A 25,741-nucleotide genomic window follows, 5' to 3' on the forward strand; every position below is an offset into this window, starting at 1 on the left:
ATGTAGATAACCCCGCCAGTTGGGGGCAGCATGCACGAGCAGTGCATGCTCTGCGAAGAAGAAAAAGAAGCAAAAGAAGAAGAAAGACGTAGTATGCCAACATTGCCTTTGGTGTGTTCGGGACCTCTGTCACCTTCCTACGAATATTTTCATTTTATGTTGCATATGTGTTCATATAGCCTCCAAACTAAAGAGTTGCACCAGTTACGTCGAACTCCAGACGAATAGTGATCGCTCGGGAAATTTGTGACGCGTAACTATTATGGCTGGTAACACCTCAAAGGCAGTTCACGTTCTCTTTCAAAGCATGACGTACGAACCAGTAGCAACTTCCAGCACTGCTACGGCACAGGTAAAGATAGTCTTTATTTCTTATTTACAGTTCAGAACTGGAAGTAGGGTTGTGTTCATTCTGATAATGCTACTGGCCGAATCAAAAGAAGTTACTTGTGAAGGTGTGTTGTTGTTTGTCTTTGAGCCATGAAAAGTTCATGAATAGTTTAGTAGTTTGTAAGTCACAAGGCAAAAAATGTGACTGTATAGTAACTTTGTAAGGAAATGTCAATGGTGAGGCCAGATGGATGGACACGTTTCCACTGAAGGGACGTTTCTCTCCAAAACAAATATAAGGATTTAAACTTGAGAAATTTTGAACAATCAAGTCAAGGGAGGATTTTCCCTGTACTTCGAACTTTTTCTTGTATTCAGGAATCCTTCGTCCAATTCAAATGGCGGTAAATGCTGCAACTAACTGTCTTTGCTTGAACTTTCGGTGCCGCAAATTTGACACTACTTGACTTTGAAATTTTTGGAACAAATATTTGGTGCACTAGTTTTATTTATCTTTATTTTATTTACTAGGTAAAACTTAATTTTAATCATATGTATTGACAATTTCAAAAGAACTGCCTCTGAGAGCTCCTTGCACTTTTTGGTTTGATCATATTGAAAAGTCCTCTTGTAACTGAAGTTCAATGAAATAATTTCATTGACGCTAAATGTAGACGTCAATTTTTATATTTTTTGCTGTCAAGTTGTATTGTTTCCAAATATTGGCTGTTGGTCTCCATGATAACTTACAATTGGTATTGGACCCACAACAAACCTATCACTCAACCCATATTCACATTAGTATTAATGTTCAAGAGAGAAGCTTCACTCTGTTGGTAGTTGAAGTTGAGTTGAGTGGTTTAGCATGACTCCGCCATTGTACTTTGCTCCTCTTTCTGTAAATAGTTGACATACTGCACCTCTCCTACGAGAAAGACACTGGTGATGTCTGCTTGACCAAGTTTTTGGGATCAGTAGATTTATGCAGAGGACAACAATTTTATGGTTCTTTGTGGTGTTGCAAAGTTAGGTGAAAAAATCATTTTGTGCTTACTGTGTACAATATTGCAATTGGAATGTTATATACAAATGGTATCATGAGCTAGGGCTGGATGAGGTGTTGCTGAGAGGGAAGGTTAATTTTGTCATGATTATTATCTTTTTTCTGAAAAAAAAAACTAAATGTAAAGTGAGTGATTTTTGTGGGGTTTGTATCAAACAAAGATGTTGCGTTTAGTATTGATGGTCATCGTCGATTGTTTTAAAATAAAAATGTTTTATGAAACTGTTTCAATTGTAAGACCAATGCTTTATGAATACTTTATTGTTATGTTACTAAAACTGTTTCAATTGAAACATATGTCAAGGTTACATGTTGCATGGCGAAGCAAGCCCCTTAGCTGTGATATAATAACAATAGGCTAATATCACAGCCTGTCGAAAGCTATTGCTTAAATATGATATTACGGATAATTTGACAGTGTCTATCTTATTAAAAACAGTTCGTACTTGCACGCTAGTCACGTCGACACTTGGTCCAGGTCGAGTACTCCAGTCCATCTTCAAACTCCAACAGGTAGTGTGACCTGGGCTGCGTCCGAATTGCCAAGTGGCAACCTACGTCCTACTGCTACGACCTACCGCTTCGTCCTACTTCTACAACCTAAACACAGCGGCACCATTCAGACACCCTAGAAATTGGTGTGGAAGCACGACCTCTGCTGGCAGAGCACAGATACCGCAATTATGTAGTCAGCACCAACGAAAGCCCCACCTGCTGGCCTGACGGTCGTACTGCACTCCACTCTGAGTGCACCTTTCATTCATTCTCTATCATTGAGCACATTAAGGCAGTTGTGAAGGTGTGTTCACACGCGTCGTGTTTGGTGTGAACACAACTTTAGTCATCAACAATGACTATAAACGTTTGTGCTGCATGAGAATGGGAAACTGTTGGTGGCGCAAACTTGGTTTGCGGGTCCACAAGTTTTTAGGGGACGAAGAAGAAGTCCGCAGTGCATTGTGGGCCATAAGTAGCTCCGTAGGATGCACCTTAACCAACCTACAATGTGGGCGTGCTTAGGCTGGAATTTAGGTTGTGAAGAGCGTGTTCAGGGAGTCAATTTTAGTGTGAGTGTTTTGAGTGTGTCAAGCAAACATGAGTACCTCCGGGCTCAGGCCCTAAAAATTGTGTTTCACAGAAGTTAAGCTGTGTCTGCAATATATATATATACAGTTCTGTTCAAAAATTATTTCTTTTGGTTGTATATTTGACTAACCATGCAGCAGTAGTTAGCTGCCTTCTCACCAAACAAAATGAAGATGAAAGCAGATAAGGTTCTTTATTTCAGTGATTGAGTATTCTTTTGCAAAGGGAGATTATAGTTTTCTGAATTGCATTGATTTATCCTTCTCACACTGTCAATGAGACTATAATGTCTTTAATTTGATTTTGGGTGTAAATGGAGCTGTGCACATATGTTGCTATTGCACTCGCTATCTGTTCTCCTCCAGGCCTGGTTGGATCATCATTCTCGTTCTGTGGGTCTGTTCATCAACGGCAAGTTTGTCAAGCCATTGGACAGGCAGACTTGCTCCATTCTTGATTCTAAAGGTAAATTAAATTTTCAACTGGTGGGTACCAACCCAAAAGTAGCCTGCAGAGCTGTTTTGAATGTGTGTGTGTGTGTGTGTGTGTGGGGGGGGGGGGGGGGGTCTACACGTCTACACAGAATTTCTGATCCTGTGCTTTATTTTAAAGGACATGTATGTCCTTTGATGATGTGCACATCCTCTATTATCTTAGTGTTGATGCTAGACCACATTATTTCAAGCATTTTTCAACATAGTGAAACACAACATCCAATTCATTAAATATAGGTTTTCTTATATTGGAGACTAAAACTACATTTGAGTCAGTGCTACTAATTGAGTGTTTATAATACAGTGCTGTTGAGTGTGTATCCACAGATGCATTCAGCTACGATATCTTTGGATAGTTGAAATTTGATTATTCTTTCGAGGGCTCCTGCAGAAAAGCAGTTAGGCTGGGTTGCATTTGCCTTATTTTGGGATATGTCGGACCTTCTAAAGGGATCTGGGGTAATTTTCAACTCTTTAGAGTTGAATGTGTAATGGTGCACTTTGAGAGGACTTTGGCCTGGCGGGTTCATACACTGCAGGAAATCCTGCTACAGTGATTAGTTTTATTTTTGTTGAATATGGCTGCTAATGGGCTGCATGGTGGTGCAGTGGTTAGCACTGTGGCCTCACAGCAAGAAGGTTCCAGGTTCGAGTCCCGGCTCGGGCACGGGATCTTTCTGTGTGGAGTTTGCATGTTCTCCCCGTGTCTGCGTGGGTTCTCTCCGGGTACTCCGGCTTCCTCCCACAGTCCAAAAACATGCAACTGGGGACTAGGCTGATTGGATTCTCTAAATTGACCGTAGGTATGAATGTGAGTGTGAATGGTTGTTCGTCTCTCTATGTTGGCCCTGCGATGGACTGGCGACCTGTCCAGGGTGTACCCCGCCTCTCGCCTGTTGACGCTGGGATAGGCTCCAGCCCCCCCGCGACCCTTAATGTGTAGGAATAAGCGGAAGATGACGATGGATGGCTGCTAATTTCAAATATCAGAGGGGAAATATATTCCTGTGCACTGCCACCTGCTGGTCATTTTCATTCACATTATGTTGTGTTTTGTGATTGTGACTTTCTGTTTTGTTTTTTTCTGTCTCAGGACCAAATTGCTCTATCTTTTTATTGAATACATTCGAATGGTGAAACATTTTCGGACATATGGGCACAGGACAAAGATTTGTTAAATAAACTTTTTTTTATGAACTTGCTACAATATAAAACAATTTAACGGTATTAAAATAAAAAAAAAAAAATCCTCTTTTACTTTTTACTATACACAGTTGTTAAGAAGTCCCTAGTGCAAAATAACGAACACAACAATGTAACAAAAATAAGATTAAACATAAAAGATATTGTTGTGTTTTGTGATTGTGACTTTGGTATGTTATTTCTGTCTCAGGGCCTAATTGCTCACTTTTTTTGGTTTTGGCTGTTGATAGACAGGGCCATTTGTGCAGTTTGTGATTGGGGAGAGGTAAATGTGGCCCTGCACCCCTTATGTGTCAGTAATTTGATGCTTCATTTTTTAAACATTACACTTTATTGATTACCATCGAGACATTATGACAAAGTACATGGAAATCTGGGAGCCTACCGCTCCTTTAAGGAAAAAATATGGCTCTGAGGAGAAAAATGTTATGAACCATGGGTCTACAAATCTGACAAAGCTTTTAATAGTTCATTACATGAATTTTATTTAACACCTCTGCTCACCAGGTGGTACTCTGTGCAGCACATTTTGTGCTGTGGAGGATGATATCTGCCAGTGCATCTCATCAGCTGTTCAGGGCTACAAGGCCTGGAGTGACTTCCTCTGCTCCCAGAGGGCCAAAGTGCTTCTCAGGTACACCAAACCAGCTTCCATATGTGGTCTAATGTTGAGATGACGGGCTTCTTCATGTGTTTCTCAATGTTTTCAGAACTTCTGTCCCATTATGTCATTGTTTGCTTGTTGCCTGTCCTCAATCAACAGGATGGTGAGTGCGCTTGAGCAGCACGGTCAGTGTGTGTCAGAGCTGTGTGAGCTGTGTGAAGCCACCTACTCATCTTCGACCCTGGTTCGACTGTTGCAGTACTACAGCAGCTGGGCTCAGCTCCGAGACAGTCTCATCAAAAACTGGACACCAGTTGGTGAGGGAACAAGACCATGCATCTGATGCAATGTGTGTTTACATACCAGTGTTAGAATTAATTATTTGTGTGTGCTTGTTGGTCCTCTGTTGCAGGTGTAGTGGCTGTAGTCATCTCTGATGACTGCACTCTCTATTCTCTTATGCTCAAAGTCTTACCTGCGCTGGCTATGGGTAACATACACTTTTATACTGCATATATTTTATGGAATTTCCTTTTTTAGAGCTGTTGTGAGTTGAACTGGATTATGTGTCCCTCAAGGCAACTCTGTTATTGCTGTCCCTGGTCGGAGCACCGCTCTTCCAGTGCTCCTATTGGCTCAGCTTTTCATGGGAGCAGGCCTTGCTGCTGGGGCCTTCAGTGTTTTGACAGGAAGTGATGTGATGCTGGGTGTTAAAGTGGCTCAGAATTCAGACATAAGCCACGTCACCTTCAGCGGCAACAAGCAGGTGTGTGAAAATTGTTGTTGGATTTCCCTGTAGTTCAGAATGTGTTTTTTAATGCGGCGGTCTAAAAACATGCTGTGTTAAATTAGGACTAGACCAATGTTAATGAACTCAAAAAGTGTATTTTGCCTTTCAAGTAGACACAAATAGTTGTCCTCAGCTCATAAAGATGTTTTTCCCCTTCTGTATCACTTTATGATTCCAAAATACAGAGTTACTCAGCCACATTTATTTCATTTGAAGCTAATGGCACCTGACGGCTAACAAAAAAAAAGTTCCACAACGTCTCTTTACAAACTTTCAAGCCCATTGTCTAGAGTAATCCACAACTTTAATATAACTAAAATGCAGCAAATCCTGATACATATTTTTTTCTCTATCAGCATGCAGTGATACTGTGTAAGGCCACAGCAGGAATGGGCATTCCGGTGTCTTTATCACTGAGTGTTGGTGCTGTGTGCCCCATCATCATATTTGAGTCTGCAGACATCCACAGCGCTGTGGATGGAGTGATCGAGATGGCCTTCAAGAAAAAGAAAAAAGAGGTGATTCACACACTTCAAAGCATCCTATATGAAGGGTGGTGTCTCTCATGGCATTACATCAGTCCAATTCTCTCTCTCTTGCCTCACCAGGTGCATTTGGTGTTGTACGTGCAGGAGAGTATATTGGAGAGTGTTGTAGCCAATCTTAGGCTGCGCATGGCAGGGATGAAGTGTGTGGACCTGCCCAGTGAGAAAGCCAAGGCTCAAGCAGATGCTGTGGTGCAAAAGGCTCAGCATCAAGGGGCCATGGTGAGTCAGTAAGTGAAGCTTTGCTCAGCAGCGATTCTGTAACATTGGGTGACAGCATCAGAAAATAACAATGTTTTTTTTGTTGTTGTTGTTGTTTTTTTTCCTGAAGTATGGTCAACAGAAGGATGGACTCACACTTATCAGATGATGCAACCGCAATACTACTAGCCAAGAAAACGATCAATTTTTTTTTCTCAATCAAATTCCGATACTTAAAATATAGCAAGTCTGCTGATAAATATGATCTGATATGCTAATACACAGTTGTACAATGCACACTTCGAGTTGGTATACCGTTACGTTATTAAAACCAAGTCAGTGCATTTACGTGACAGTGGAATACCTTACAGAGGTATCCATTTGAATCAGTAAACATCATTGGACACTAATGCTCATGACAGTGGGAAAATTCATGTGATGCACTAGTAAGGTGCTATCACTGCACATCAGTGCCTTTTTATGGAGTTGGTTCTCTCTGCCTTGATCAGGCTTATTTACTGCCCAATCTCATTTGATACCTAATACCCTTTTCACACTGAAAAACGCGTGTCAACCAACGTTTGCTCGTCATTAGGGCGCATTCAAGCTTCCAGAAGACCCTGGTCTGAACTCCCACTGTGAGGGCTGCGTGCCTGTGTTTTTCTCTCTCCTACATCATCGCGCTGACAACGTCACCATGTCACATAAACGTGCACCGGAACACTGAGATGTAAACAAATGACAACATGTATGTCGCCAAGTTAAATGTTAGTGTTGTCATTGTGTGCATTGCAACGTTGTCTCTTTTGCAAAGCATACAAACTCGGCGCAGATTGGAATATGTCTGAGCGCTTATGCAGCAAAGGAGGATGGAGTTTTTGGATGGTCTGGAAGGGAGCCGAAGAAGCTACAGGTGAAGCCTGACAGGCAGCACAGCGACAAAATCAGGATGCGACAGGAAGGTCACGTGAAACCTGAGACGACGCAGGTTGCCTTTTTCACACTGCAGGATACCCTAGCTGAGCTGAGGCGACCCACTAAACACCTGGGTCGCTTGGCTTCGACGCAGGCTGAAATCACGAGTTGGCCCTTTCAAAGTGCTCAAAAACCCGTGTTGACCCGTGTTACTTTTGTGTCCATGTGTATGTCCTCAGTTGCTCCAGGCCTGTGTTGCCCCCTCCTCATGCAGCCAATATCCTCCCACAGTGCTCTGTGGTATGGCCCCCTCCTCTCCATGTGTAGTCACCCCATCTCCTGGACCACTGCTGCCTCTGATAACCTTCAGGAGCAATGCAGAAGCAGTGACCTTAGGTAAGGAGGTCTCTCAATGCAGTTGCACTAATAAAGATATTTGAACATTTTTTCCTGTTTCACGACAGTTTCTTTGTTGAATAAAAAGATTTTAGAGGAATAATACTGTCTGATCTACACAGGGAACCACAGTCCCCAAGGCCAGGCAGCCTCCATCTGGACTGAAGACCTCACTCTAGCTCTGGAGACAGCTAAGAGGCACACACACACACACACACACACACACACAACTATTTCTACTTTGTCATGGTTGACATTTATTTTCCTCATTCCTTAGATTCTCCACAGATATTTTCATGTTCTTCTTATCTTTTCAGTCTATCGGTGGGCTTGGTGTGGGTAAATTCCCATTCCGTTTATGATCCCTGTCTCCCTGTCTCTGGCCACAGAGACAGCGGCACCTGCACTGATGGAGGACAGGAGGTCAGCTTCCGTTGTTTCTCAACTTAGCAAGACATTTAGCCCTGTCGACTGTCATACTTATGTTGCACGCCAGTTTATTTGTTGCTGTGCATCATGTTGACCAACAATCCACTCAGTGACATTTTTAATGCTAAATGAATTAGTGTCTTATTTTTGGATGATGTCTGTTGAGTGAGCAAAGAGCGAGTGAGATACCAAGAGAAAGAGACATCAGCTGATAGAGAGACACTAGCTCTGTAATGAGAGAGTGGGTGGCACGGCACAACTTTCAAACTAACAACAACTAAAAAACCACCAAATATGTTTGATGCAGTTTTAATATCTCTATATGAGCTTTTCATGTGATCAGATATTGTACAAATATGCTGCCATTTGTTCACATATTTCTTCTTAAACAAAGGAATCCTGATTTCGCACAAGTTTCAAGTACAATGGTGCTGTACAAATATAATCACTTGATACTGTCATCTCGATTTCAATTGTCAGTGTCTTATTAGCCTAATTGAATTGAAGTAAGAACATATTTTGAACAAAGATTGACTAACAAATCATGAATTTGGGACAATTAAAACTGGAATAATTTTTTACAAATTGTATCAACTAAAATAATGACAAATAAAAATGTCTAAACTATCAGTCAATGTTAATGTGAATTTTCATCTGGAGAGTAAGACTATGACTAAATTAAAATCTGATACAAAATTAACACCGTCAAGTAGGAAAATTAAAAAGGTGTTTTACTGGGAATTTTTTATATGCTCCTATACTCGTGTTACACTTCTTTCTGTACCATTTACATGATGGAAATAACAACTCTATAAATGCTGCATTTTATGTTTACCTCACCTCCACTCAATGGCAGGGTCTGTACCAGTTTCTGCGCCCATCCTCTTTTTCTCTGCAACGCTCCTACCCTGTCGCTCTGGACTACACAAAGTTTGGAACAGCACCCTCCCCACCAATAGTTCCTGATGGCGCTCTCGGGTGAGTTTTGTATTTTTCACTTTTCCTTAAGTAATTTATATAAGAGATCACAAGACAACATAGTTGCATATTTTTAAGATATGTAAGGATAAGGTAATGGCCTCCCACCCATTTAGCATATATTGATCCGCATGCATTACTTGCATCTTCCCTCCTTTCCTTCAGCTCCCTGAAGTCCTACCCACATTATGTTGGTGGTAAGGCATGTAAATCAGAGTCTGGCTGCTGTGCAGTGGTGCAGTCACTAGATGGTGCTGGTTTGTTAGCCTATTATCCAGATGGAGGCCAGAAAGACATTCGCAATGCAACAGAGGCTGCTATCAAAGTCCAGCCCAGGTGAGTGATCAACAAATATTAAAACACAAATGCTTGTCAGCTAAACAGACTTGACAAAAAAACAAGTCTCTGTATTTCATCATGATTTTGTCTTGTGAGTTTTATTGTGTTGTATGTGTCTGTAGTATCATACTACACAATAAATTTTCCTAGACATCTTGTATATGTGGCTGCACGGTGGTGCAGTGGTCAGCACTGTGGCCTCACAGCAAGAAGGTTCCGGGTTGGAGTCCTGGCTCGGGCACGGGATCTTTCTGTGTGGAGTTTGCATGTTCTCCCCATGTCTGCGTGGGTTCTCTCCGGGTACTCCGGCTTCCTCCCACAGTCCAAAAACATGCAATTGGGGACTAGGCTGATTGAATACTCTAAATTGACAGTAGGTATGAATGTGAGTGTGAATGGTTGTTTGTCTCTGTATGTTGGCCCTGCGATGGACTGGCGACCTGTCCAGGGTGTACCCCACCTCTCGCCCTTTGACGCTGGGATAGGCTCCAGCCCCCCGCGACCCTTAATGTGTAGGAATAAGCGGAAGATGACGATGGATGGATGGATCTTGTATATGGAGCAGGTCTAGATAGTATTTTAATATTATTTATTGAGATTAGCTCTGTGACAGTGGTGAGGCACAAAGTTCTTATTGTAAGAAACCCTGGCGTCGATCTGCTAAGTCAAGAAAAAGGGAGGGATATGAAATAAAAAAATAGAGATTGTAGGCTAGCTGTTATGATCCTGACCAACTGAGAAAGACCCTTTCAATGTCTCTGTAAACATAACTCTGTGCAAAATACACTAACACTCAACCAGTGTGCCATGTTTCTTGATTTTGCATTAAAAACATTTTAGAAATTTTTGACAAACAATATATTAGTTATTTATTGTGCTTGTAATGATTAGCATGTGACCCTAAAGAGAGATAACCTTGATATTCTCTTTTACTGAAAGAACTTTTCAGGTGAAATTTAATTAGCCTCTTTAAAGGTTTATGTAGATTCACCTAAGGAAACTGTTAGCCAGGGCTCAAAAATTAACTCTTTTCCTCAGGGTCACCAAACTGTCCGGAATTCTACTTTGTATTGTCCCGGATATAACCAACAGTGTCCCAAATTTTAATTCTTGTCATTGCCCCCCCAGTTATACAGAATGCATATAATTTGATCCTCTTTTATCACTTAATCATCACACCATTGACTCTGGTACACCATACAAATTCAAAATACTTATTCCTAATAAAACATCTGGATATTAGTCTGATGAATTGCATTAAAGAATTCAAATTTTTATTTTTCAATTCAATATTTGGATCCCTCTATTGGGCAATCAAAGTGATATGAATGATAATCCAAAAACAGAAGTTCCATGCTATAGTTTATTAAAATAATAATAAAAAAATTATAGTACAGACTACATCTCTTATTCTGATCAACTGTATTTAACATAGTTTTTACAAACATCAAAAGAACATGAGGACAGATTGTAGGACATTTGTAGCAGCTATGCATTGTAAGCCACGATTCAGTTGCTAGCGTTAGCTCTCGCTGAGCACCAGCTAACATTGATAGTTAAGGCAAGGTTGTTGTCTGTGTGGTAAGTTACCACAGGGGAAGACGATGAGATGTCTTCATTTCGGGAGTTGGCCATATTGGGGCTTGCATCAAGGGGTTGTTTTGTTTTTGTTTATTTAGATATTCATAATTTGACTTTGCAAATAACAGCTATTTCGAAGTTTAATTTGACATATTTTTCAACTGTCTCGGATTTTTCCCAGACAAAATTATAGTTGTGTCCCAGCAGGATTTTTTTATGGTTCCCGGGACATTGGGACATCGTTAATTTTGAGCCCTGCTGTCAGGATTAGATGGGAAGCAGAGCATTTCACAACCTTGTAGGCCATTTGGGTTTACCAGCCGAAGTCCAACTTTACTTTAGGAGCTGATAAAAATAGCTGAGTCATTCACAGTAAATCCAAGTGGAAATCCCATTAACATAATTCAGTTAAACTGAAATTTAGTTAAAACTTAACTAAAATTTAAAACATTATAAATAAAGTACATCCTGCTGTCTTACAGGATTCACCAGATTTCCCGTTTATACATCTTTATAACTTAAATAACAAAATGTGAATTGCGTAATTGCAAATTCTTACTAATTTATTTTCTTTTTTACTTTATCTGTTTCCTCTAGCTGGATGAAAAAGAGTCCATCTGCACGTGCGAAGTCCCTCCACTCTCTGGCTAAGGGCCTTGAGACAAAAAGGCAGGACATAGCAGAGGCCATCAATGTCCAGACTGGTCTCTCATTGGAAGAGGCCAATTTGGAGATAGAGCTCAGCATCAGTAGGCTCAGTGATTGGGCGGCATACTGTGATAAAGTCCAGGGAGGAACTCCGGTGAACATTTTATTGAATTGTACCGCATTAATGAGATGAGCATCGAACTAATGTGTACTGATGCAAAAATGTCTTGTCCCCATCCTTCAGCCTTTGCTGCAGTCTGGATGTGGTCTCTCCTTTCCTGAAGCCCTAGGAGTGGTGGGCATCATCCTACCCAGTAAACCTCCCCTCCTCTCTATGGTAACGCTTCTTGGGGCAGCCATTGTGACTGGCAATGCTGTCATCATGGTTCCCAGTCAGAAGTATCCACTACCAGCACTGGCATTCATTCAAGTAAGTGGGGAGGCTCTTGGATGTAGTGTCGGGCAGGGTTAATGGTGAATGTACTTAATTTATTTTGTGCTTTTCTACCTTTGTGATACTCAAGGCACGTTACAATGTCATCTCTTTCACCCATTCACAACCACAGTGATGGTGAAGGCTGCCATGCAAGGTGCCAACCTACTCCATCCATCCATCCATCCATCCATTCATCCATTTTCTACTGCTTATTCTGTTGAGGGTTGTCGGGGGGCTGGAGCCTATCCCAGCAGCCTTTGGGTTTGGGGGGGGGGGGGGGGGCACCCTTGATGGGTCGCCACCCTTGATGGGTCGCCACCCTTGATGGGTCGCCACCCTTGATGGGTTGCCAGTCCATCTCAGGGCCAACACATATAGACAGACAACCATTCACTGTCACAGCAACGCCTACGGTCAATTTAGAGTATTCAATTAACCTAGTACCCATTTGCATGTCTTTGGACTGTGGGAGGATGCTGGAGTACCCAGAGAGAACCTACGCAGGCACAGGGAGAACATGCAAACTCCACACACTCCTTGCTGTGCGGTGACAGTGCTAACCACCGCACCACCGTTCCACCGCCAACATACTCATCAGGAGCAATTATGGGTTCTGTGTCTTGCTCAAGGACGACATGGTCACTGGGGGTGAGGATCGAACCACATACCCTTCAGTTGCTAGATGGCCACTCTACCTCTGAGCCATGCCGCCCACATCTGTTGTGCCCCTGAACAAGATGCTAAAGGGTACATTTTAGATATATTGTAATTAAGTTTCAGTGTAAACTTAAAAAACATGGCATTTCATTCTGCCTGCTGCAGGTGTGCAGATTTATAGATTGTATGACTAATGCTTATGCATTTATGGGAGGATGGAGTGAAAAGGGGAATCTTGTACAAAAGCATGGAAGAAACTATGCTGCCTCTTAAATGCAGTGATGATTGTATGGTTGATGCATGATGTGGAGAAACTCCCAACAATGGATACTGTATCCATCCCAACTGCATGGATGAATACATTGAACATCAATGTCAGCAAAAGGAAACAAAGACATGATGCACCTGGCAATAAGTCCAAAAATACTCCTCTTTCTTCATGTGGTTCAACTTCTCTGCTCACTGCTTTTACCCTGCATTAATTGCCACTACTCCCTGCACACTAGATACCAAAAAGTCAACATGTTGACATCAGTGTTGTGTGAATGACAAAGCCATTGGAAGAAGGAAGTAACATATTCCATCTCTGAGAAGGGTATAAAATGCTATTTCTCATTAACAAATAAAAATGTTAAGGGCAGAGATTACTTTTCCTGCACTTGGGACATTTTTAGAGGTAATTATTAGTTTATTATATTTCATGTTTTGCAGGAATAAATACATATTTCCATCCGTGTGTTTTGGTGAAATCTTGTATTTACCAAGCTATGTTTGTTTTCCCCTGCAGAAGCTTAGCATTTTGTCGTCCTAAACCCTCCTCATGCTCCTCAGGTGCTCCAGTCTTCAGATCTCCCAGAAGGTTTGGTTAACATCATAACAGGAAGGAGAGACCCGCTGACAGTTGCCCTGGCAAACCACAGTGTCATAAAGGCCATCTGGTATTGCGGAAGTACGGAGGTGAAGACTTTGTTCATTTTATCAGAGGGCTGAAACCACTGAGTGGTTGATTACTTAAACAAAGGTTATAAATAATTCAAATAATGCACTTAATATTCTCTACCAATTTTCTGCCATAGGGCTGCCAGTACCTTCAGTATACATGCACCAGCCCTCTGAAAACCTTGCGCCTGTTCTGCCAAAAGGACGAGGATGCCGACTATAGAGGGAGGGACTGGACTAATCCCTCAGTCCTAGAAGAGATGTGGAGAAATGCAGTCCAGTGGAAGAGTGTGTGGATTCCCACTGCATAAGATAAAGGAAGAGAGGGTGATGAAAGATGGCAGTAATAAAAAGGATGGAAGCAGGAGGGGCTGCCAACTTTTTTTCCAACATCAGCTAGTACAAGAAAACTGAAGGATTTAGAATTAATGTAAAGATCAAAATATAACTGACCAAAGTCAAAGTTAGTCCTTGAAATCACAACACCAACACTCTTCTTCTTTTTCTTCTTCCTGTTAATTGCACCTTCTAAACCCAGAGGCGATTTTTGTGGCAGGATGGTATACATTCCAACTACACATAACAGCCTTTTTTGATTAGAAGTCACCAACCAATTGAATCAGTGACAGCAGATGGTTAAAATGTTAGTTGACATTGTAGTTTAAAAAAAAATTGGGGATTACAGTTCAAATGTATTAGTCTTTAACTGTATTGTAATTAAAATGAGCAAATGAGAGCGCGATGTATGTCTCCATCCAATTCTGTTGTGCAAATATTTGCAGATGGATGATTTAATCTCATGAATTCAGGCTTTATTAAAGCTTGTATCAAAGCAGTGAACTGAACTGAACTCTGCTAAGCAATATGCTCTATATTTATACAAACACGAAGATGTTTCAAAGTGATTGATTGATTGATTAACTAACTTTAGCCTGGCTAGCAGTAGCACTCCCTCGTTGAAAAGAACAACTCAGGCGCTGTTGCTCAGGTGCACGGGGTGAGGTGACATCTGTGTCGGTATCCGTGCCGGTCCCTGACCCGCTAGCTTTAGCAACAAGTTTCGTCGCCGCCGCATGCTGCGTGCCTGGATGCTTTAATAGATTAGAGCTGCCGTTTGCGGCCGAAGAGAGGCTCTTACTTCCAAGACACAAGTTGCGTTTAACTTAAACATTTTTCTCCTTCTGCTCAACGAAGGAGAAGTAGTGAGCGTACTTGCACGTGAAGAAACTTGCCCCAGGTTCCACCATGATGTCTTGCACGTTCTTGCTGTTATAAACAAACACGCCCCCACAGCGCAGCTCACTCTCCTCCTGTCTCTTGCACTTCCCCCAAGCCCCCCCCCCCCCCCGACACAGGAAGTAAACACAGTGGCTCATAGTAAAATAACGTAAAATAAACTAATGGACGGATCGTTTAGTAACTAAAACTGAGTTATTGAATTTTAAAAATAATGCGTTTGATTATTAGTTACTGCCAAAGTTACTTTTTTGGCAGTAACTAATAACGCAATAACGCGTTAGTCCCAACACTGCTTGAAGCGGAAAAATACGTGTGATGACAACCTGTTCAAAAGTCATATAAAAACCAAAGAAAAGCATCGCACTGACGCTAGCCAGCGGAACATGTTGATGATGATGCAGCAATAAAGTATTGAGGAAAAGTGCAAAATTATGTTGCCTCAATAAATGTTCGGTCATTTCTATTTAATTGGTGTGCATTTTATTCATAAACATTATTTAAACACACTGTTTTGTGGTAAAATTTGAGTAAAAGGTAAAAAGTAGAATTCCATCAAATTAAAATGGACCAAACGGAATTTGGGAGAAAATAAAATGGAATTTATAGGGCCCTACTGATGACAATTTGTTCAAAATTGAAGGCACATTGAACCAGGAAGGCTACCACAGCATCCTGCAGCGACCTGCCATTCCATCCAGTTCGTGTTTAGTTGGACCTTCATTTATTTTTCAACAGCACAATGACTCCAAACACATGTCCAGGCGGTGGTACGGTGGTTCAGTGGTTAGCACTGTCGCCCCACAGCGAGAAGGTTTCAGGATCTTTCTGTGTGGAGCTTGCATGTTCTCCGTGTGCGTGCATGGGTTCTCTCCGGGTACTCCGGCTTCTTCCCACATGCAATTGGGGACTAGGCTAATTGGATACTGTGTAAGGGAGTGTGAATGGTTGTCTGTCTATATATGTTGGCCCTGCGATGGACTGGCAACCTGTCCAGGGTATACACCGCTTCTCAACCGTAGCCACTGGGATAGGCTCCAGCCCCCTGACGACCCTAAACAGGAATAAGTGGAAGAAAATGTATGGATGGATGGAGTTGCGATCAACATCGCAAATTCCTGGAGGGTCTGCTTTTTGACCAAGAAGGAGGGTGATGGAAGGCTGCTCCAGATGACTTGACCTCCACAGTCACCTTACCTAAACCCACTTGAGATGGTTTGAGTTGAGAAAGACTGCAGAGTGAAGGCACAAGGGCCAACAAGTGCTCAGCATGTCTGGAATTTCCTAGAATGTTGAAAAATCATTTCAGGTTCACCTTATGAAGCGCATCAAGAGAACACCAAGTGCATTACAAAGCAGTTCATAGCAATGGGTGGCTATTTTGTATAATTTAAAATACAAAACTTGTTTTTAGTTATTTCACTCTTTTGTTTACTACATAATTCCATATGTGTTCATTCATAGTTTTGATGCCCTCTGTGAGAATCTACAATATAAATAGACATGGGAATAAAGAAAAAAACATTCAGGTGTGTCCAAACTTTTGACTGGTATTATAGTCAGTGAAAGAAGCATATTTGCAGGTTATGATTAATTCGGCAAGGCGGCATGGTAGTGCAGTGGTTAGCACTGTGTCCTCACAGCAAGAAGGTTCCGGGTCAGAGTCCCAACTCTGGCACAGGATCTTTCTGTGTGGGGTTTGCATGTTCTCCCCGTGCCTGCGTGGGTTCTCTCCGGGTACTCCGGCTTCCTCCCACCATCCAAAGACATGCAGTTGGGGACTAAGCTGATTGGACACTCTAAATTGACGGTAGGTATGAATGTGAGTGTGAATGGTTGTCTGTCTCTATATGTTGGCCCTGTGATGGACTGGTGACCTGTCCAGGGTGTACCCCGCCTCTCGCCTGGAGATGCTGGGATAGGCTCCAGCCCCCCCGTGACCCTTAATGTAGGAATAAGTGGAAGACGATGGATGGATGGATGAAGTTGGCAGACTGAAAATATATATTTATTTATTTACAGATACACACACACACACACATATACATACTCACCATACCCACACACACGTAACATGGGTATGGTGAGTAATCACAGTAACATGTCAAATATGGTGTATAGAAATGTACATTGTTGCAGTTGCACACACACATACGTATGTGTGTGTGTGTAAAAATTTTCATCATGGTCTGTGTTGATGAATTTGGACATTCAAATTCTGTAAAGTACTTTAATTGGACAATTATTTGTATACATATAAAAAATGTCATTACAGTTATTAGGCACATCATGAATAAAAATTTCACTCAAATGGTATACATAATCAAAAACAAATGACTTTTTACCTCCATCTTTTGCTGTTCTACTGCTTAGTCCTGCAGCTAAAAGCATTTTATATTTAAAGACATTTCAGAGGAACCAGAGAAGAATAACTATGAGTCTAACAAATGTGTCGGTCATAGTTGGTGGTGCCATTGTGACCTTTTTACTTAGTCTATCCTGGAAACCTCATCTTTCTTTGAGTTCTGTCAATGATTGAGCAATTTTATTGACATAATCAAAATTATATGCTTTCTACCTTTATGACTGGAGAATAACATGATTGTGTAGCTTTCATCAAGCATGTACATTTATTTTGTGGTTCAGACATTCTGCAGAAACTCTGTTTCAAAGGCCATGCTTAAATTATGCTGATCAAAAAGCGTTAGTAAAAGATTATTTTGTCAATTTATATTCTTGCTGCACTGGGTTTTTTTTGGGGGGGGGTTTATTGGTTTGTTTTTTGGTAGGGAGGTGAAGAGGGTCTATGTTCCATTTTGTAACATGGATCCCCCCCCCCAAAAAAGATCTAAGATAAAACACATGTATACAATAAAGCCAAACTGACAAAGGAAAAAATATTTCAAATAGTATAGCAGCCATTTTGACAGGTCATAGTAAGTAAAAACAGGTGTCAGTGATTAAATTAATTGTGGTCTAATTAGATTTAGTGTCTGCCAGTCCAGTGAACCAGCACACATAATACCAAGGTCAAAGGGCCCCATGACCTCAACCATGGTGTCGTTTTTACGCCTGTGTGGGCCTACTGCTCTTGAGTTTGTTGTCATGCAGTAACATACAGTTTTTATGATGCAGCTTTCTCAAAATCCCGTTGGTGTTGGAAGTCCCCCCCCCCCCTCCCTTCCATGTTCTTTACTTTCCCTCTTCATCTTCAGCTTGCACTAAGGTCAAATTTCTGTCATTTTGGTCACAAGGTTCCTTCCTCTCAATGCACCTCTGACAGGTAGTAGCAGAAAGTAGCGGGATAGACTGGTAAATGGACACATTTACGCATTCTACCATAGTGATACTATGCATTTTCCAGTGTTAGTTCAATGACCCATTTACACACACTGATGGTGGCGGTTACCATACAAGGGGCCAATGTGTAAATCAGGCTCAGGATCTTGCTGAAGGACACTGAAACAGTAACTGGGAGAGGTGAGAATGAAGTCAGCAATTTCTCGGTTGTTGGATGGTCAGTCAGCCAAAGGTTGGCGAGGAAACTGTGGAATGGTGAGTCATGAGAGTGACATGGCATAATCCTCAGTTAAAGCCATTCATTCTTATACAGAAATGGCTCAGGATTTATCTGACAAAGCATAAAATAGAAGAAGTGAGACAAGGGTGATGCTTGGATTGCTGAGTGCGGGTTTTTTATCGCTAGTTTATGACCTCTGTTGTACAGAGGCAGCATGAGATGTTTTTAAGACTGAGGAACAAAGTGTATTCAGGGTAGCCAATTAACCCCTCATGTTATCCTGTTCTCAGCCTGCCAACCCCTTCATTTTACCTTGCTGTATATAGTATTTCAAAGAGTTGCCATGAGATGCCTTTTTTTCATATGGTCGCCTTTTTATAAATTACTTCTTTGAATATCATATGTTTTTCATGCTATTAGACTTCTTTTATGTTTAACTAATCCAATTTTTGTAACATTTTTTAACCTGTAAAGGGCTGGTGAAGCTAACCTAAAAAAAACAAAAGAACTCTAGAAGTTTATCGAATAAGCTCTTCAAATACAATTTGACAAATTTGGTGAAGACTTAAAACGATCTTGGCTCACCAGGGAACATGTAATTTTTTATTTATTTATTTATTTTTTTAGGCCTTAAGCAATAATGGCTAATTAGAAGCACTCCAAAAAAGAACATTAATGTTCTGTAAAATTTATTTTTGGTCATTATAGCACAATACTTCTAAAAGAAATGGTGAAAGGGTGCTGGAATTTGGTTGATAAGCTCATTTATGCTGATGCTATTCTAAATAGAAGAAAAGTCAAAGTTTGAAATTCAAAAATATCAATTTTGAAAGATATCTTTAAGAGAATGTCATCTATAGTTGGATATAGTATTGAAGTTGTGCAACCTGTCTTTGTTGTCCCTGCTACATATAAAAATCCCACTCTTAATATTTTGTTTTTTAGCCTTGAATATTGTTACCACTGTGTACTGTAACATATATTCCTTTTTAAGTGAAACAACCACACTACCCTCTCGCCATCCTTACTGTAATGCTTTTAAAGTCTTTTAATTCTATTTGGTACAGTGATTTCTTCAATTCTAAAGACAATGAACCTTGTTTTATGATATGTTCTTTCTCACAAATTTGTTTTACACACCATGGGATTTTCTTCTTCATCCAAGTACTTGTACGGACTGAAGCAAAACCTGATTGCCATTAACATTAAATGTTTTTCAGGCCAGGGAGATCACAAATTACAAGAAGTACACATCTGGTGTCAGGGAGCAAGGCGCTACAGAGCCATCATTTTTTGTGTGTTCTGTCAGAAGACCAAAGTTATTACCATTTGGGATATTTTACTGGACACAGTTTATATTTTACAACTTCTTGCTAGAAAGCAAAGGTTAATCTTTTTCAAGCTAGCTGTAGGTGTTTGTCTGCCGTTTACTTGTTTTATGCTGATGTCATAGCAAAAACATACAACATGAGATTTCCGGGAATCATGAGTAGAGGGAGGAAAAGCAAATTCATCCTTTATCACGGACTGCGCCGTCATGAGTTCTGAACTCAGTGATTGGCTTATGTGTCTGACATCTGTCACGAGGTCTGGTCAAGCGATGAATACAAAGAGTGAGTCGTCTGCCATTTCATTCGAGGGAAGAGACGAGAAGGAGTTCTTGCTTCAACAGTGATTGGACGGAGCTTCTTACTTCTTCGTCCCTTTTTGACTGCTATATACAAATCGCCTTCACCAATTGAACACTACTGTAAAAGTCGCAGACATAAATCTATATTTTGTACAGATTTGCGTAGAGAAAGCCTTGGAAAAAAACAGCCAAAATGGAGTCCAAAGTGCGTCAGAACTACCACCGCGACTGTGAGGCCGCCATCAATCGAATGGTGAACATGGAGCTATTCGCCTCTTACACATACACATCCATGGTGAGAATAGAAGCTTCGTTCTATTAATTTATATACAAAGGAGGTATGTTGTGAATGTTTGATGGTTTATACAACTTGTCTTTATAAGGACGAGAACAATTGCTTTTTTGCATAGGTAATTTCTTGTATGCCGTAACACAGCATTTATTGTCAGCCGTTGAGCAACTGGTCATCTGATACTTGTTTATCCCTCACTTTGCTGTGTGTATGAAAAATGCTGTGTCATGCTTGGCTTGCTGGCTTGTTACTCTGTCACATCAAAGACATGGCTCACGTACCTGACCACTGCCTGGCTTCATAACTGCTGCTTATCACATTGTTTTATTGCCAGTGAATGTTGTGTTACATAATAACTGTTTTTATCATTTTGACTTGTCCACCAGGCCTTTTATTTTTCCAGAGATGATGTGGCCCTTCCAGGTTTTTACCATTTCTTCAAGGAGAACAGTGAGGAAGAGAGGGAACATGCTGAGAAGCTGCTGTCATTCCAGAACAAGAGAGGAGGAAGCATCTGCCTTCAGGACATCAAGAAACCAGAGCGTGATGAGTGGGGGTGCGGGCTTGAGGCAATGCAGTGTGCCCTAGAGCTAGAGAAATGTGTCAACCAAGCTCTTCTGGATCTGCATAAACTAGCCTCTGATCATGGTGACCCCCATGTATGTTGCAAAGCGTACTGACGCTTGGAAAAATCTAGAAAGATCCCACTCAATTCTGTATTCCAAGGGCTCAAATTAATCTATCACTCTTTTCTCCTCCTGTCTTCAGCTGTGTGACTTCCTGGAAAGCAACTACCTCAACGAGCAAGTGGAGGCCATCAAGAAGCTGGGCGATTACATAACCAACCTTACTCGCTTGGATGCCCACAACAACAAAATGGCAGAGTATCTGTTTGACAAGCACACTCTGGGGGGCAAGAGCTAAAGGTCCTGCTTGCTTCCTGATGCCGAAATCTTGCGCAGACAAAGGCATCAACCTAAACACACTTTCTGCTTCAGGTCTTTACTCACCATGACTTAATCTCATCTGCTCTAAAGTTGACATGATCTGTCACATTCTGGTTTTTAAATGTTTTGAAAGGCTGGATGTAAATCAGATAAGTCCATCAGCCCAGTTTTGTAGAAAAGCCTCCTCTTGTTGACATTTTACCAGAGATGAGTAAAATTTTGTGATCTGCTTTTAATCTGAATAAACCTTTTTGAGCTGGACTCTGGTGTCTGCTTGCATCTGTATATATTAAATACTATATAATTTGTAGATACTTAGCTTAGTTTTAGATACATACCTTTACATTAAAATTTATATTCACCCCTTCATCATTCCTGTCCACTATACTTTTGATAATTAGAGGAAAATTTCTCAGAATTCAAAAGGAGATGAAGATGAACGGTGTTGAGAGAATCTGGCAACACTTGAAGCATTGTCATGAAGCGAAAATGCATGTTATTGACCATCATCCATTTTACAACACCACAATGCTAAGTGAATGGACTGCAGAATATCCTCTGGATTCTTCATGTTATTTTAGTAGAAAATATTTACTGATGGACAGGAAATAGTGCAGGTCACATATGTGAAACAAACTGATCATCTTATTTTTAATGTTTTCCTACACTCATCCTCCATTCAATCATACTTATCACATGAATCCCAATTATTACTGTAGGAAATGATTGACAAATGACTGACAGACATGTTAGTTTCCAAATCTACTATAATATAAAAGCTGTCAAAGTTTTAACAATTTTTGCAGCACTAAAGTCCTTAAGACTGTGTCCATGTGCAGTAACATCCCTATGTCAAATGTTGCTGTATTCAAGCTTGGAACAAGTAAAAGCATGTTGTTCTCTGATTTGGGTTTAATTTATAGTCCTATCTTTGATGAGCAGAATATGGTCTAAGTTTGTTAAATCGCAAGGTACCAAAATGGTAATTCACTGGTGACTTCAAAAGTCCCTGCCACACTGCAACTAATTTTTCAAAGTGAGAGCAGGATAAGCAAAAACAAAACAAAACAAAAAAAACCCAACAGATTTTGAAAATACAGCAAAATACAGATTTTGGCCAGCCACAGAAACAGCATTGTAAATCCTCCATACTCAAGACTGTGCTGCCAGTGTTGTCTTGGTGATCACAACCTTCAGCATAAATTTAACCATAATTAAACCTGCTGAAAGCCAGGAACACTGCATTCAAGGCAGGTGAGGCATCAGCAGTCAAAGAGGCGAGGAAAGAACTGAATGCAGGCATCATTAGGGACATAGCCACATACACCCAGAAAATCCAGGGTCACTCAAACACAAACGACCACCGGTGCATCAAGTGCATCACAGACTACAACACCAGGGATGCACAATGCCCAAGGGACCCCTCCTTGCCAGATGCGCTCAACCTCTTCTATGCCCGCTTCAAGGACCTTAAACCCTCCTCAGCACTCACACCACCACCTGACAACATGCCCCTCAGTGTGACCACAGCAGACATGAGGGAGACCCTTCAGGGAATCAACCCCCGCAAAGCTGCAGGCCCTGACAACATCCCAGGTACTGAAGGACTGTGCACATCAGTTGTCTGAGGTGCTGGTGGACATCTTCAACACTTTGCACTTTGTAGTCATGAAGTGCTTCGAGAGGCTGGTCAAGGCCCACATCAAGGACTCCATCGATGTCACTGTGGACCCCCACCAGAACGCTGACAGCCAAAACGCTCCACTGATGACGCCATTTCATCAGTGGTCCACACAACCCTCACTCATCTGGAGAGCAGAAACTCCTATGTCCGCCTGCTCTTCCTGGACTTCTCCTCTGCCATCATCACCATCATCCCACAGACCCTGGTAAAGAAGCTCTCCTCCCTTGGATTAAGTCCCACATTGGGAAATTGGGTCCTGGACTTCCTGACCAACAGACCTCAGACCGTTAGGATCCACAACACTGTCTCCTCCTCCATCACCTTCAGCACCGGCTCACCACAGGGCTGTGTGTTGAGCCCCCTCCTGTTCACTCTGCTGACGTACAACTGTTCAGCAAGACACTCAAACTGCCACATAGTTAGGTTTGCAGATGACACAGCAGTAGTGGGACAAATCACTAACAAAAATTAGTTTGAATACAGAGAAGAGGTGGAACACCTGGTGCAGTGGTGTAGAGTAAACAACTTCTTCATCAACGTCCAGAAGACTAAGGAGATGGTGGTGGACTTTCGGAAGGACAAGCATCCTCCCCCTCCCCTGCACATTAGTGGCGAAGTGGTCTCCAGCTACAGGTACCTGGGTGTGCACATATCCAATGACCTCACCTGGAGTGCCAACACTTGACTTTCCTTCCCATCTGGTCAGGAAGGCCCACAAGCCCCTCTACTTCCTCAGGAAGCTGCAGATAGCTGGACTGGGGAGCTCCATCCTGATGAATTCCTACTGCTGTGTGGTGGAGAGCGTCCTCTGCATCTGCATCACCGTGTGGCATGGCAGTTACACTGCTGCTGAACAGAAGGCTCTGCAGAGGGTGGTAAAGGCAGCACAGAGAACTGTGGGGAACAGTCTTCTCACCATCTCGGACCTCTACACCTCACGATGCAAGGGGAGGGCCCTCCGCATCATGAAGGACTCCACCCATTCCTCTCACAGTCTGTTTCGACCTCTCCCCTCTGGCAGGTGGTTGAGAAGGATCCAGAGCAAAATCACCAGGCCCAGGAACAGTTTCTTCCCTGCAGCTGTCAGACTGTTGAACTTGAGCCATGCTCTGTAGTCTCCCACCTCTTCCAACTTCCAGTGCAATATCTCCTCCCATTAAGTCCAATATCCTTCAACTGTTTACACACACACACACACACACACACACACACACACACACACACACACATATATATATATATATATATATATATATATATATATATATATATATATATATATATATATATATAAAATTTTATTTATTCTATCCTTAGTTTACTAATTACTTTGGCTTATACCGGGACCTGAGTCCTAATTTTGAACCACTAACATGGAAAAGTGAAATGGTATGACAATAAAGATCCTTGAAACCTTGAATCCTTGTATGAGGTGATAATCTAGAACAGGGCTGCCCACAGTTTTTTGCTGAAGGGACCAAAAGGGAGAATTAATGGATAGCCGTGCTGGGCCAAGAGATAATGCAAAAAACACTAAGATCTCAAGTTCCCTTGATCAAGTCAATCTTCAATAGATATTAGATGAATATATTACATTGTACTTTTGTTAGGTTCTTCCATTATAATACAGATCAGTTTTCAAGAACCCAAAGACAAATGTGCTATGAAGAAGAAAATAGTGCTTAACATGACAACTGCAATATCAGACTGACATCCCACATGCCCATCTCCTGCCTGATCAGATGATGAAAAAAACTATTGGGATTTCTACATTTTCTCTCACAAACAAGAAAAGGGGCTGCATGGGTTTGAGCCCCGGCTCAAGCACAGGGTCTTTCTGTGTGGAGTTTGTATGTTCTCCCTGTGCCTGTGTGGGTTCTCTCCAGGTACTCTGGCTCCCTCCCACAGTTCAAAAACATGAAAGTGGGGACTAAATTGACTGAAATTTAAATTCATTTTATGAGCCTTTTATTTTTATTTTATGTCTAGCTGGCCAATTCAGGCCCATAGGCACCACTTTAAGTAGCCCTGGGCTTGACGAATAGATGGATCAGATGTGGAGGATGTCTACATACCGATGTAACTGAAGTGGCTATTCATTTTGATTTCTATATGTATGAGTGATTTTAGAATATGCTCAGTGCATGTTTTTTAAATGACTGCAGCTTGCATTACTCTCAGTTAACATTACTTACTTAAAACATTCTTCATGGTACATCCCCGGTGGGACTCAAATTTGTCTCACCATATGATGGTGAATGATATTGTTTCCTATAAAGAAACTACAAAACACTTAAAATAATTGTGCTTAACATGTGCAAGCTTAATAAATAAAATTTAGATACTTAAAAGAATACCCAGCATCCACAGATTACCCATTATTTGCTGTATTCTTTGCTTCAAGTGCCCTCTGCTGGCAAAAGTAGAGTTGAATATCGTTTCTGCCTGTGGTGACTGACTTGCTCTTGATTGATCACTGCAGTCAATTTCTGCAAGCAACAAGTAAAATTAGATGTTTGTGGTAACAGCAGATGTTTTACACAGGTAGAAGATGAGAAAAATTGAAACTGCTGGCATTCAACTATTACTATCAGGCAATCAAGATATTGATTTGCAATTACAAACGCTTCCACTCATTCCACGAAGAAAAGTAACTTCAACCAATAAATACTCTAATTTCAAGAATACAGCATTAAATTTGCTTTGTTTTTGTGAGAAATGTGATTTAAAGTTGGGTGTTGTTGCTGTAAAGGCAGACAGTAAGTAGTTCGCAGTGAGGGATATTGTGGAGATTATCT

At 41.3% G+C, this 25,741-nt stretch overlaps 2 protein-coding genes across 2 annotated transcripts; both read left to right on the plus strand.

Annotated features, from left to right (window-relative positions):
• The first annotated feature begins 55 nt into the window (after window positions 1-55).
• aldh16a1 (aldehyde dehydrogenase 16 family, member A1) lies at window positions 56-16,489 on the plus strand. Its single transcript, XM_086185374.1, has 17 exons — window positions 56-352; window positions 2,845-2,944; window positions 4,684-4,810; window positions 4,940-5,097; window positions 5,193-5,270; window positions 5,359-5,546; window positions 5,927-6,088; window positions 6,179-6,337; window positions 7,471-7,627; window positions 7,750-7,825; window positions 7,945-8,050; window positions 8,913-9,034; window positions 9,200-9,370; window positions 11,552-11,756; window positions 11,847-12,032; window positions 13,527-13,652; window positions 13,772-16,489. The coding sequence occupies exons 1-17, from the start codon at window positions 263-265 to the stop codon at window positions 13,943-13,945; spliced, it is 2,385 nt and encodes a 794-aa protein (XP_086041500.1). The 5' UTR covers window positions 56-262; the 3' UTR covers window positions 13,946-16,489.
• Window positions 16,490-20,005: 3,516 nt separating this feature from the next.
• LOC147245893 (ferritin, middle subunit) lies at window positions 20,006-21,520 on the plus strand. Its single transcript, XM_086185260.1, has 3 exons — window positions 20,006-20,315; window positions 20,699-20,971; window positions 21,081-21,520. Exons 1-3 carry the CDS (start codon window positions 20,214-20,216, stop codon window positions 21,234-21,236), a joined length of 531 nt encoding a protein of 176 aa, XP_086041386.1. The 5' UTR covers window positions 20,006-20,213; the 3' UTR covers window positions 21,237-21,520.
• Window positions 21,521-25,741: the final 4,221 nt, after the last annotated feature.

The sequence above is a fragment of the Aulostomus chinensis genome, chromosome 18 (genome assembly GCF_037954235.1).
Source record: "Aulostomus chinensis isolate RoL2024-O1b breed Wild chromosome 18, RoL_Achi_v1.0, whole genome shotgun sequence".
In the NCBI taxonomy this organism is placed as follows: Eukaryota; Metazoa; Chordata; class Actinopteri; order Syngnathiformes; family Aulostomidae; genus Aulostomus; species Aulostomus chinensis.

Coding starts and splice junctions, on each gene's coding strand:
- LOC147245893 (XM_086185260.1), top strand. CDS start 20,214: ATGGAGTCCAAAGTGCGTCAGAACTACCACCGCGACTGTGAGGCCGCC. Junction 20,316..20,698: donor CTTACACATACACATCCATG/GTGAGAATAGAA, acceptor CTTGTCCACCAG/GCCTTTTATTTTTCCAGAGA. Junction 20,972..21,080: donor CTGATCATGGTGACCCCCAT/GTATGTTGCAAA, acceptor TCCTGTCTTCAG/CTGTGTGACTTCCTGGAAAG.
- aldh16a1 (XM_086185374.1), top strand. CDS start 263: ATGGCTGGTAACACCTCAAAGGCAGTTCACGTTCTCTTTCAAAGCATG. Junction 2,945..4,683: donor CTCCATTCTTGATTCTAAAG/GTAAATTAAATT, acceptor TCTGCTCACCAG/GTGGTACTCTGTGCAGCACA. Junction 5,271..5,358: donor CTTACCTGCGCTGGCTATGG/GTAACATACACT, acceptor GTGTCCCTCAAG/GCAACTCTGTTATTGCTGTC.